Source organism: Oncorhynchus mykiss, chromosome 10, assembly GCF_013265735.2.
Source record: "Oncorhynchus mykiss isolate Arlee chromosome 10, USDA_OmykA_1.1, whole genome shotgun sequence".
Classification (NCBI taxonomy): Eukaryota; Metazoa; Chordata; class Actinopteri; order Salmoniformes; family Salmonidae; genus Oncorhynchus; species Oncorhynchus mykiss.
In genome coordinates this window covers 10783617-10797675 of record NC_048574.1, presented here as the reverse complement: position 1 = coordinate 10797675, position 14059 = coordinate 10783617, and the positions used below count along the sequence as shown (strand labels likewise).

The following is a 14059-nucleotide window of genomic DNA, read 5'->3' as shown; positions in this document are numbered from 1 at the left end:
ATGGTGACCAGTGAGCTGAGATAAGGCGTGGCTTTACCTAGCAAAGACTTATAGATGACCTGGAGCCAGTGGGTTTGGCAACGAATATGTAGCGAGGGACAGCCAACGAGAGCATACAGGTCGCAGTGGTCGGTAGTATATGGGGCTTGGGTGACAAAACGGATGGCACTGTGACAGACTACATCCAATTTGCTGAGTAGAGTGTTGGAGACTATTTTGTAAATGACATCGCCGAAGTCAAGGATTGGTAGGGTTTTTACGAGGGTATGTTTGGCAGCATGAGTGAAGGAGGCTTTGTTTTGCGAAATAGGAAGCCAATTCAATATTTAATTTTGGATTGGAGATGCTTAATGTGAGTCTGGAAGGAGAGTTTCCAGTCTAACCAGACACCTAGGTATTTGTAGTTGTCCACATATTCTAAGTCAGAACCGTCCAGAGTAGTGATGCTAGTCGGGCAGGCGGGCGGGTGCGGGCAGCGATCGGTTGAAAAGCATGCATTTAGTTTTACTAGCATTTAAGAGCAGTTGGAGGCCACGGAAGAAGTGTTGTATGGCATTGAAGCTCATTTGGAGGTTTGTTAACACAGTGTCCAAAGAAGGGCCAGATGTATACAGAATGGTGTCGTCTGCGTAGAGTTGGATCAGGGAATCACCGACGCAAGAGCGACATCGATGATATACACAGAGAAAAGAGTCGGCCCGAGAATTGAACCCTATGGCACCCCCATAGGGACTGCCAGAGGTCCTCCGATTTGACACACTGAACTCTAGCTGAGAAGTAGTTGGTGAACCAGGCGAGGCAGTCATTTGAGGAACCAAGGCTATTGAGTCTGCCGATAAGAATGCGGTGATTGAGTCGAAAGCCTTGGCCAGGTTGATGAAGATGTCTGCACAGTACCGTCTTTTATCGATGCCGGTTATTATATCATTTAGGACCTTGAGCGTGGCTGAGGAGAAGGTACGGTGGGATTCTAAAAGGTCGGTGATCTGTTTGTTAACTTGGTTTTCGAAGACTTTAGAGTGGCAGGGTATGTTAGATAGGAGAGAGGTCTGTAACAGTTTGGGTGTAGAGTGTCTCCCCTTTTGAAGAGGGGGATGACCTCGCCAGCTTTCCAATTTAATGGGTAAATCATGGGAAAAAGGAATCCGCCCTAGAAATCACACTGTGTCTGCCAATATATCACCCATCGATTCACACCAGTACTGAGTGAGATATTCCCACACACTCGTGGTTACACACTAGAAGTCGACCGATTAATCGGAATGGCCGATTTATTAGGGCCGATTTCACACACACACACACACACACACACACACACACACACACACACACACACACACACACACACACACACACACACACACACACACATGGAGCAAAACAGAACAGAACTTTATTCTACATTTCTTTGATGATTTTCTGTTTGATGAACAGATGGTGAATATCTGACAAGGTGGCACAGCCCTTTTTCTAGCTCCTAGAAAACTTTGAAGTATATATTTTTTGTGTTATTTCTTACTTTGCTATAACACCTGCACATCTGTGTACGCGACCAGTAAACTTTGATTTTATTTGATTTAAAAAATGCTCACAGCAATTACATGTAGGGAGCACACACATCAGTATGAAATACATGTATATTATATTCTTTAGTTGTTGTTTTACATCACAGGACCAACAATGTGTGCATTTTGTGTTCAGCTATACCTTGTCCATAATAAAGAAGCAAGATAGAGCTTGGTTGTTAATGAGAAGAAAACAATTCACCCTCTGGCGCGTCATTCCCTCTGAATCTTTAATACTATTCCATTCTCTTTGTTGGTGGAATTTTTCCACCAGGTTCTCCTCTGATGATAAGGAAAGAAAACGTTGGAGAAAGGAGTTCAAAACTGGATACTCCTGGGGCCTAATTAGGTCAGCATGTTTCCCGTCTTGGAGATATCATTTGGAATTCCGTTTCCATGTGGAATGTGAATATGATTTAGATGGTAATTATTCCTTCCCCCCCCCCCCACCCCATCTCCGTTCAGCCCGCTCTGTTCTACTCTGCTTTGTGTTCTCCGATACGCCTTTTCGTCATGTAGCCTGATCAATGTATTGAGCATGCTGCTCTGCCCTGACACACTGTGTGTGTGTGTGTGTGTGTGTGTGTGTGTGTGTGTGTGTGTGTGTGTGTGTGTGTGTGTGTGTGTGTGTGTGTGTGTGTGTGTGTGTGTGTGTGTGTGTGTGTGTGTGTGTGTCAGTGTGTGTCAGTGTGTGTGTGTGACAGTATGGTATGAGGTTGTTTGTGTTTGTTTTTATCGCTGTATGTAGAACAACGTGATTTAAAGGAGAAGTGTTCCTAAAATCCAGAAACTCCCAAGTGATTCCATACATTGAAACTAGTTCAGTGGTGTTTGCCCTCTCTCTCCATGGAGTGCAGATCTGAGACAGCTGCAACAACAGGTCACATGACTCGTGAAGTTGCTGGATGCAGGCCTCACTCTGCTCTGATTTCAGTGAACGTATGATTGTTTTATTGAACCAGCCTACAGCTGAATTAGGTTTTTTTTTATCAGAAGTACTAGCGGTTCTGAGTCAGTAAAACTTTTTTTTTCTCAACTGAAACATTTGCAATTATTTTATTTCATTATTTTATGTAGCCGACTGCCACAGCAGGGGAGATGGGTAACAACTGAGCATGAGCACCTTCATGGGGGAAACCCTGCTCAGGATATGCCCTTATATGGAGCTTGATGTCACAGTTTATTTGGAGGAGGAAGGAGCTGGTGGAAACTTTATAGGCCTGTTGCAGGTAAAGTTAGATATGTAAAGTGGAACAAGAGAGCACGTAGTTATTTATTTTTTTAAGTTACAAAGAGATGCAGACGATGCAAACTCTCTGCTGCCAACGTTGCTTCGCTGTGTGGAGCAAGCACTTCAGAGACGATGCCTATGAAGGAGATATTGAATCTGAAATGATGGGGAAAGACAAGCGGAGGACGTAAAGATACAACTGAATGCTGCTGTATTTCCATGGGCTGGATCCTCAGCAGTACCAAAATACAAAGGCGCGTTTGACAAGAGATGGTGACAAAGCTAGCGCACGGAGCTATGTAGCCTAGCCTAACTCTATGTAGCCTAGCCTGACTCTATGTAGCCTAGCCTGACTCTATGTAGCCTAGCCTGACTCTATGTAGCCTAGCCTGACTCTATGTAACCTAGCCTGACTTTATGTAGCCTAGCCTGACTCTTGAAGTTGGAGTGTCTCCTATTGTAGATAGAAGATTTACAGCTCAGCGACCTTATTTACATTTGAAGTCGGAACTGTTGGAAAGGTGGCATCCTATGGCAGTGCCATGTTGAAAGTCACTGAGCTCTTCAGTAAGGCCATTCTGCTGACAATGTTTGTCTATGGAGATTGCATGGCGGTGTGCTCGATTTTAATTTAAGTTGAAGTCGTTAGTTTACATACACTTAGGTTGTAGTCAATAAAACTCGTTTTTCAACCACTCCACAAGTTTCTTGTTAACAAACTATAGTTTTGACAAGTCAGTTAGGACATCTACTTTTTCCAACAATTGTTTACAGACAGATTATTTCACACATTCACTGTATCACAATTCCAGTGGGTCAGAAGTTTACTGTCCCTTTAAACAGCTTGGAAAGTTCCAGAAAATGATGTAATAGCTTTAGAAGCTTCTGATAGGCTAATTGATATTTGAGTCAATTGGAGGTGTACCTGTGGATGTATTTCAAGGCCTACCTTCAAACTCAGTGCCTCTTTGCTTGACATCACGGGAAAATCAAAATAAATCATCCAAGACCTCAGAAACAAAATTGTAGACCTCCACAAGTCTGGTTCATCCTTGGGAGCAATTCCCAAATGCCTGAAGGTACCACGTTCATCTGTACAAACGATAGTACACAAGTATAAACACCATGGGACCACACAGACGTCATACCGCTCAGGAAGGAAACGCGTTCTGTCTCCTAGAGATGAACATACTTTGGTGCGAAAAGTGCAAATCAATCCCAGAACAACAGCAAAGGACCTTGTGAAGATAATGGAGGAAACAGGTACAAAAGTATCTATATCCACAGTAAAACAAGTCCTATATCGACATAACCTGAAAGGCTGCTCAGCAAGGAAGAAGCCACTGCTTCAAAACCGCCATAAAAAAAGCCAGACTACGGTTTGCAACTGTACATGGGGACAAAGATCATACTTTTTTGCGAAATTGTCTCTGGTCTGGTGAAACAAAAATAGAACTGTTTGGCCATAATGACCTTTGTTATGTTTGGAGGAAAAAGGGGGACGCTTGCAAGCTGAAGAACACCATCCCAACCGTGAAGCACGGGGGTGGAAGCATCATGTTGTAGGGGTGCTTTGCTGCAGGAGGGACTGGTGCACTTCACAAAATAGATGGCATCACGAGGGAGGAAAATTATGTGGATATATTGAAGCAACATCTCAAGACATTAGTCAGAAAGTTAAAGCTTGGTCACAAATGGGTCTTCCAAATGGACAATGACCCCAAGCATACTTCCAAAGTTCTTGCAAAATGGCTTAAGGACAACAAGGTCAAGGTATTGGAGTGGCCATCACAAAGCCCTGACCTCAATCCCATAGAAAATGTGTGGGCAGAACTGAAAAAGCGTGTGCGAGCAAGGAGGCCTACAAACCTGACTCACTGACACCAGCTTTGTCAGGAGGAATGGGCCAAATTTCACCCAACTTATTGTGGGAAGCTTGTGGAAGCCTACCCGAAACATTTTCCCCAAGTTAAACAATTTCAAGGCAATGCTACCAAATACTAATTGAGTGTATGTAAACTACTGACCCACTGGGAATGTGATGAAAGAAATAAAAGCTGAAATAAATAATTCTCTCTACTATTATTCTGACATTTCACATTCTTAAAATAAAGTGGTGATCCTAACTGACCTAAGACAGGGCATTTTTACTAGGATTAAATGTCAGGATTTGTGAAAAACTAATGTATAAATGTATTTGGTTAAGGTGTGTGTAAATGTACGACTTTAACTGTACTTTCCTATTTGCACATAGAGATGTTCCATAAAGTTCCTCATTTGTAAATGGTGTTGGATCCAATAGGATAAATGAGACAGGAGAGAACATAGTGCTTATCTACACGTAAGCCGTCAGTGGCTCTTCTGTCCTGGCTAGCCCTGTCTGTCTCGATCCTGTCTGTCTCAAACCTGTCTGTCTCGATTCTTTCTGTCTCCATCTTGTCTGTCTATCCTGTCTTTCTATACTGTCTGTCTCGATCCTGTCTGTCTCCATCTTGTCTGTCTATCCTGTCTGTCTCGATTCTGTCTGTCTCCATCTTGTCTGTCTATCCTGTCTGTCTCAATTCTGTCTGTCTCCATCTTGTCTGTCTATCCTGTCTTTCTATACTGTCTGTCTCGATCCTGTCTGTCTATCCTGTCTGTCTCAAACCTGTCTGTCTCGATCCTGTCTGTCTATCCTGTCTTTCTATACTGTCTGTCTCGATTCTGTCTGTCTCCATCTTGTCTGTCTATCCTGTCTTTCTATACTGTCTGTCTCAAACCTGTCTGTCTCGTTCCTGTCTGTCTATCCTGTCTGTCTCAAACCTGTCTGTCTCGATCCTGTCTGTCTATCCTGTCTGTCTATCCTGTCTTTCTATACTGTCTGTCTCGATCCTGTCTGTCTATCCTGTCTGTCTCAAACCTGTCTGTCTCGATCCTGTCTGTCTATCCTGTCTTTCTATACTGTCTGTCTCGATTCTGTCTGTCTCCATCTTGTCTGTCTATCCTGTCTTTCTATACTGTCTGTCTCAAACCTGTCTGTCTCGTTCCTGTCTGTCTATCCTGTCTGTCTCAAACCTGTCTGTCTCGATCCTGTCTGTCTATCCTGTCTGTCTATCCTGTCTTTCTATACTGTCTGTCTCGATTCTGTCTGTCTCCATCTTGTCTTTCTATCCTGTCTTTCTATACTGTCTGTCTATCATGTCTGTCTATCCTGTCTTTCTCTATCCTGTCCTGTCCCTGATTTTCAGGATATCCATACCGCTGACTGTACTGTACATCTCTCTCCATCACACGATATGCCGGCTTCGCAAATGCCACCCTGTTCCCTATATGGTCAAAAGCAGTACACTATATAGGAAATAGGGTGGCATTTGGTACACACGATAGGACAGCTGTACCTCACAGTGAGGGATAAGCAGCACACACACAGGCCTGATGCGTTTGTCCTGTAATCAGGAGGACTCATGGCTCATGTCATGGTGCTAAGCTAACAATGGTACCACTTGGCATACAGACAGTCAGTTGCCCAAGTTGTGTCACAGGCATCACATAGGGGACTATTGTGTCCCGAGCTAAAGGGCGTTCTTTCAGCCTGACATGAGGCTCTCCATTCCCAGCTCCTCTCTATGTCTTGTCTGTATTGGCACTTAGTGGTTGGTCTCTCAGCATCATACTCCCTGGCTCATTAGAACACAATAAGATAACACAAACAAGAGCTATCTCAAATCAAAGGAAAAACAAATGTTATTGGTCACATACACGTAATTAGCAGATGTTATTGCGGGTGTAGCGAAATGCTTGTGTTCCTACAGTAGCTCCAACAGTGCAGTAATATCTAACAATTCACAACAATACACACAAATCTAAAAGTAAAATAATGGAATATATAAGAAATATATCAATATTAGGATGAGCAATGTCAGAGTGGCATTGACTAAATACAGTAGAATAGAATACAGTATATACCTATGAGATGAGTAAAGCAGTATGTAAACATTATTAAAGTGTCTAGTGTTCCATTATTAAAGTGTCTAGTGTTCCATTATTAAAGTGTCTAGTGTTCCATTATTAAAGTGTCTAGTGTTCCATTATTAAAGTGTCTAGTGTTCCATTATTAAAGTGTCTAGTGTTCCATTATTAAAGTGTCTAGTGTTCCATTATTAAAGTGTCTAGTGTTCCATTATTAAAGTGTCTAGTGTTCCATTATTAAAGTGTCTAGTGTTCCATTATTAAAGTGTCTAGTGTTCCATTATTAAAGTGTCTAGTGTTCCATTATTAAAGTGTCTAGTGTTCCATTATTAAAGTGTCTAGTGTTCCATTATTAAAGTGTCTAGTGTTCCATTATTAAAGTGTCTAGTGTTCCATTATTAAAGTGTCTAGTGTTCCATTATTAAAGTGTCTAGTGTTCCATTATTAAAGTGTCTAGTGTTCCATTATGAAAGTGACCAGTGACCTCAGAGACACACATCCTGCTTTTACCATCGTCAACACAGAATATTTCTCCAGTCTGGTTTACAAGAGAAGGTGGTGGGGATTGTGTCTGGCTCACTTGGTCACAGATGTATTACCTCAGTGGTGTTTAAGGAGACGTTTACCCAACATCCAGAAACTCCCAAGTGATTCCATACATTGAAACTATTTCAGTGAAGGTTGCCCTCTATCCCTCTCTCTCCCTGGAGTGCAGAACTGAGACAGCTGCAAACCCGGGTCACTTTGGTGGATGCAGGCCTCGCTCTGCTCCATTGTCAGTGAATGTATGAGTCACAAATCCGCAAACTGTGGACCAATTCATTGTTTTATTTGAAAGCGTACGATTGAGTGAGCTATTTTTGTGTTCTTTTCCACCTGAAATATTTGCAATTATTTTCTATTGTTATTTTATGTAGCCGGCTGCCATAGCAGCGGAGACGTGTAACAACTTTGCATGAGCACGTGCACCCTCGTGAGGGAAAACCCCGCTACAAAGAAATGTCACGATATGCCCTTATATGGAGCTTGACGTCACAGATTCAAGTATTGTTTGGGGGAGAAGTAGTGAGGTTTACAAAGCATGCTCATGACCCAGACTGATCAGGTGAATCCAGGTGAAAACGATGATCCCTTATTGATGTCAATTGTTAAATCCATTTCAATCAGTTTAGATGAAGGGGAGGAGACAGGTTAAAGAAGGATTTTTAAGCCTTAAGACAATTGAGACATGGATTGTCTCTGTCTGCCATTCAGGGGGCAAGAGATTTAAGTGCCTTTGAACGGGGTATGGTAGTAGGTGCCAGGTGCACCGGTTTGAGTGTGTCAGGAACTGCAAAGGCTGCTGGGTTTTTCACGCTCACAATTTAATCCATTTTAAATTCAGGCTTTAACACAACAAAGAGTGTGAAAAGCCCAGGGGTGTTAATACTTTCTGAAGCACTGTATGTATGTAAGTGGGAAGGGAGGGGAGTATAGTGTATATGAATATGAAGCAGTAGCAAGAGAAGATGCAGTCTGTTGATGCCAATTCAAAGCCCAAGAACAAAGTCCTCCTCTTTCAGCCCCTGCTAGTTTAGGAGGAGGTCGTCATGGGAACCTTAAATCTCCTACACAAGCAGACAACATGGAGGTGCACTAGGGTAAACATATAACAACCCAGCCTTCCCTCTCTTTCACTCCCACTATCTTTCACTCTCCCTCCCTCTCTTTCACTCTCTGTTTCTCTCTCTTTCACTCCGTTTGTCTCTCTCTCTCTCTCTCTCTCTCTCTCTCTTTTAAAAACACAAAGCACATCTATATATTTTCCTTCCATCACCTCTCTCTTTCTGCTCCTGGAAAAAAACATCATTATTTAAAAGCCTTGTTTGTTTTAATGTTAATTATTTTAATCAGGACCAAGCTTTGCTGGTTTAGCACTCTGTTAGCGTGTTTTCTGTGTGTGTGTGTGCATGTGCGGGCGTGCGTGTGTGCGTGCGCGTGTGTGTGTGCGAGCGAGGGACTAGTCTCTTCAGGTCTAAGGAGACGCTGGAACAATACAATTAAACCTGCAGATGAGAGGCCGCTCCACACAGCTCACTAGACAGAGTGTGTACCGTTATCTCTGAGAGGATTGCATAGCAACAGTGTAGCCAGGCAGACACAGACTCTAAAACAGATGCATCTGCTAGAGGAAGACCAGGGAAGATGTGTCAAAGGCAGGAATCGATCGAACCACAATCTGCTTGAGGGAAAACTCACCATCGACTTGTTTTGTTTTTCAGCTAAAATAACAACTTCCATCCATTCTAGGCATGTCAGTTGGATTCTCTTAACCTCACAATGCCAGAACGAGATATTCTACGTGATACATCTCAGTTCTGGATGTCCTGACCTGAATCACTGTACGTTCAGTCCACAGATCATGAGGGGTAGCTAAGTGTGTCAGGTTATTTTGGTTGTGTGTGACGTGGGCAGACGGGAAACTACAGGGTTAGATGAGGAGACAGAGGATGTTAATTGATAGATTGGGTGTTGGGGGTGAGGAGGGTTATGCATACTAGACACACAGCTCCTCCACTTAGAGACAAATCTCCTCTGCTGGCTGTTATAGCAGAGCTTAGCGCTGCAAGCATACACCAACACCCAGCAGCACATACACTCATATACACAGCAAGAAAGGCTCTTTGTCTTCTTCGAGGTTGGTAAATTACACATTGAGTCAAGAGAGGGGCAGGGGGTCGGGGACTCTTGAGATGCTGTTAATGTGAACAGTGAGTTGTGTGGGAGTAGTGGTGGTATCGATATGGCAGCAGGTTGTTTAGACAGACAGACAGACAGACAGACAGACAGACAGACAGACAGACAGACAGACAGACAGACAGACAGACAGACAGACAGACAGACAGACAGACAGACAGACAGACAGACAGACAGACAGAGGGAAGAGCATCTGCCCCTAAATTCCTCCATAGTGTCGCAGCTCATCGACGCTCCCTGGTGAGGGGTTGCCTTAATTAAACATCCCAGATTATCCTACTTTCCTCTGTGGGTTTAGATAGTCCTTTACTTTCCTCTGTGGGTTTAGATAGTCCTCTACTTTCCTCTGTGGGTTTAGATAGTCCTCTACTTTCCTCTGTGGGTTTAGATAGTCCTCTACTTTCCTCTGTGGGTTTAGATAGTCCTCTACTTTCCTCTGTGGGTTTAGATAGTCCTCTACTTTCCTCTCTGGTTTAGATAGTATTCTACTTTCCTCTGTGGGTTTAGATTGTCCTCTACTTTCCTCTGTGGGTTTAGATAGTCCTCTACTTTCCTCTGTGGGTTTAGATAGTCCTCTACTTTCCTCTGTGGGTTTAGATAGTCCTCTACTTTCCTCTGTGGGTTTAGATAGTCCTCTACTTTCCTCTGTGGGTTTAGATAGTCCTCTACTTTCCTCTGTGGGTTTAGATAGTCCTCTACTTTCCTCTCTGGTTTAGATAGTATTCTACTTTCCTCTGTGGGTTTAGATTGTCCTCTACTTTCCTCTGTGGGTTTAGATAGTCCTCTACTTTCCTCTGTGGGTTTAGATTGTCCTCTACTTTCCTCTGTGGTTTAGATAGTATTCTACTTTCCTCTGGGTTTAGATAGTCCTCTACTTTCCTCTGTGGGTTTAGATAGTCCTCTACTTTCCTCTGTGGGTTTAGATTGTCCTCTACTTTCCTCTCTGGTTTAGATAGTATTCTACTTTCCTCTGGGTTTAGATTGTCCTCTACTTTCCTCTGTGGGTTTAGATAGTCCTCTACTTTCCTCTGTGGGTTTAGATAGTCCTCTACTTTCCTCTGTGGTTTAGATAGTCCTCTACTTTCCTCTGTGGTTTAGATAGTATTCTACTTTCCTCTGTGGGTTTAGATTGTCCTCTACTTTCCTCTGTGGGTTTAGATAGTCCTCTACTTTCCTCTGTGGGTTTAGATAGTCCTCTACTTTCCTCTGTGGGTTTAGATAGTCCTCTACTTTCCTCTGTGTGGTTTAGATAGTCCTCTACTTTCCTCTGTGGTTTAGATAGTCCTCTACTTTCCTCTGTGGGTTTAGATAGTCCTCTACTTTCCTCTGTGGGTTTAGATAGTATTATACTTTCCTCTGTGGTTTAGATATTCCTCTACTTTCCTCTGTGGGTTTAGATAGTCCTCTACTTTCCTCTGTGGGTTTAGATAGTCCTCTACTCTCCTCAGCGGATTTAGATAGTCCTCTACTTTCCTCTGTGGTTTAGATAGTCCTCTACTTTCCTCTGTGGATTTAGATAGTCCTCTACTTTCCTCTGTGGTTTAGATATTATTCTACTTTCCTCTGTGTGGTTTAGATAGTCCTCTACTTTCCTCTGTGGGTTTAGATAGTCCTCTACTTTCCTCTGTGGGTTTAGATTGTCCTCTACTTTCCTCTGTGGTTTAGATAGTCCTCTACTTTCCTCTGTGGTTTAGATAGTCCTCTACTTTCCTCTGTGGGTTTAGATTGTCCTCTACTTTCCTCTGTGTGGTTTAGATTGTCCTCTACTTTCCTCTGTGGGTTTAGATAGTCCTCTACTTTCCTCTGGTTTAGATAGTCCTCTACTTTCCTCTGTGTGGTTTAGATAGTCCTCTACTTTCCTCTGTGTGGTTTAGATAGTCCTCTACTTAGCTCTGTGTGGTTTAGATAGTCCTCTACTTTCCTCTGTGGTTTAGATAGTCCTCTACTTTCCTCTGTGGGTTTAGATAGTCCTCTACTTTCCTCTGGTTTAGATAGTCCTCTACTTTCCTCTGTGGGTTTAGATAGTCCTCTACTTTCCTCTGGTTTAGATAGTCCTCTACTTTCCTCTGTGGGTTTAGATAGTCATCTACTTTCCTCTGTGGGTTTAGATAGTCCTCTACTTTCCTCTCGGGTTTAGATAGTCCTCTACTTTCCTCTGTGGTTTAGATAGTATTCTACTTTCCTCTGTGGGTTTAGATAGTCCTCTACTTTCCTCTGTGGTTTAGATAGTCCTCTACTTTCCTCTGTGTGGTTTAGATTGTCCTCTACTTTCCTCTCTGGTTTAGATAGTCCTCTACTTTCCTCTGTGATTTAGATAGTCCTCTACTTTCCTCTGTGGTTTAGATAGTCCTCTACTTTCCTCTGTGTGGTTTAGATAGTCCTCTACTTTCCTCTGTGGTTTAGATAGTCCTCTACTTTCCTCTGTGTGGTTTAGATTGTCCTCTACTTTCCTCTGTGGGTTTAGATTGTCCTCTACTTTCCTCTGTGGGTTTAGATAGTCCTCTACTTTCCTCTGTGTGGTTTAGATAGTCCTCTACTTTCCTCTGTGTGGTTTAGATAGTCCTCTACTTTCCTCTGTGGGTTTAGATTGTCCTCTACTTTCCTCTGTGTGGTTTAGATAGTCCTCTACTTTCCTCTGTGTGGTTTAGATCGTCCTCTACTTTCCTCTGTGTGGTTTAGATAGTCCTCTACTTTCCTCTGTGGTTTAGATAGTCCTCTACTTTCCTCTGTGTGGTTTAGATAGTCCTCTACGTTCCTCTCTGGTTTAGATAGTCCTCATCACAAAGCAAGACAGCCAAAAATAGCAGCTTCCTTTGCCATTTCTCTAAGGCCCTGAAAAAGAGATGGGTTAATTGAGACGTTTGTGTCCCACACACACACATATGTCTGTTAGTGTTGTCTTAGTGGATTCTCTGAAGTCTAGTATGTTTCTCGCAGATAATAATAATAGTTCTGGATCATTGTCAACGGTTGGCTGCCTGGCCACTCTGTTGGGGTCTGTAAAGAATGACTCTATCTTCCATCCCTATATATGAACATGTGTATAGCGTTTATCTATCATCTTTAATATTGTAGAGAGAGAGAGGGGGTGTGGGGTGGCTCCTTTGTCATGAAATGTCACTGTCAACCACAGAATGGAGTGCCCCCGAGTGTGCGACGTATGGAAGCAGAGATGTCATTTGTATCTGATCTCATGCGATTGAGTTGCGGCAACCTATTGTGAACGCTTGCCTGCCACAGGGGGAAGCAGCAGGCTATCTCTGTGTCTAAATTCTCCATGTTCACCATTCCATGTTGTGGTAGAGATCTGATGTGTGTCTGGGAGATGTGTGGGAGGGTTTTGCATATGAATGGGTTGGTGACAGACAGTGGGGGGCAAGCGGGGTGCGAGAGGGTGGTAGTATTGTGAAGACTGCAGGTTGTTGTAGTGCTGGTCCAGGCCTTTCATCAGCCCTGAGGTAGGCTAGCAGCAACACAGAATTGATTCGATCCATGGACATGCTATCTGAGCATTCCTTTCTGCTCGGGAGAGAGCAGGTCTTCAAAGACTTGAGGACCACGTGAAAGTAGACCTTTTCACTCCACTCTGCGTCTTTCCCTTTCCTATTTCAAGTCATTAACCACTTCAATTTCACATAGTTAGGTTTTGAATGTAGATGTCACGGTTGTCAATGAGATGAAGGAAACAGAACATGACTCTTTCAGGCATTTAGTAGGTTGGTAATGTACTTTACTGTCGTATTGTGTATCTCAGTGAGGTAAGGTGTTGTTTTCCGTTTGTGTTTTCTGTTCCAGCTGACATCATATCCACGGTTGAGTTCAACTCGACTGGAGAGCTGCTGGCGACCGGGGACAAGGGAGGGAGAGTAGTGGTGTTTCAGAGAGAACAGGAGGTAAGACCAGCCAAGACTCCGTACTCATCATGTCACATCACATCCTGTTGTTCTATGAGTCACTAACTCAGCGGTCTCCAACCCTGTTCCTGGAGAGCTACCATCCTGTAGGTTTTCACTCCAACCCTGTTCCTGGAGAGCTACCATCCTGTAAGTTTTCACTTCAACCCTGTTCCTGGAGAGCTACCCTCCTGTAGGTTTTCACTCCAACCCTGTTCCTGGAGAGCTACCATCCTGTAGGTTTTCATTCCAACCCTGTTCCCGGAGAGCTACCTTCCTGTAGGTTTTCACTCCAACCCTGTTCCTGGAGAGCTACCCTCCTGTAGGTTTTCACTCCAACCCTGTTCCTGGAGAGCTACCCTCGTGTAGGTTTTCACTCCAACCCTGTTCCTGGAGAGCTACCCTCCTGTAGGTTTTCACTCCAACCCTGTTCCTGGAGAGCTACCGTCCTGTAGGTTTTCACTCCCTGGGTTACTGTGTAGTAGTAGTGATGTTGAAAGGCTGTGGATGTTTATTCAGTGGTGGTAGGAGGTATTATGGAGAGATTACAGTTGATTCTGGGAGGCCTATAACATTTCCTGTGGAAGCTGGATGGAAGGACTAGACAGTGTCTGAATCTTCTGTCTCACTGCGGTTAAAATATGAATGTCAGGGACTGACTGACTGAATCCCACTTTCAGGGACTG

At 43.4% G+C, this 14059-nt stretch overlaps 1 protein-coding gene across 1 annotated transcript in view; it reads left to right on the top strand.

Moving 5' to 3' along the window:
* The window catches only part of LOC110533330 (serine/threonine-protein phosphatase 2A 55 kDa regulatory subunit B beta isoform), an 89152-nt gene that overhangs the window by 52158 nt on the left and 22935 nt on the right, over positions 1-14059 (top strand). Inside the window, exon 2 of the mRNA XM_021617439.2 lies at positions 13276-13373. Coding sequence (XP_021473114.1) covers positions 13276-13373 — 98 coding nt within the window. The remainder of the gene's footprint in view (positions 1-13275; positions 13374-14059) is intronic.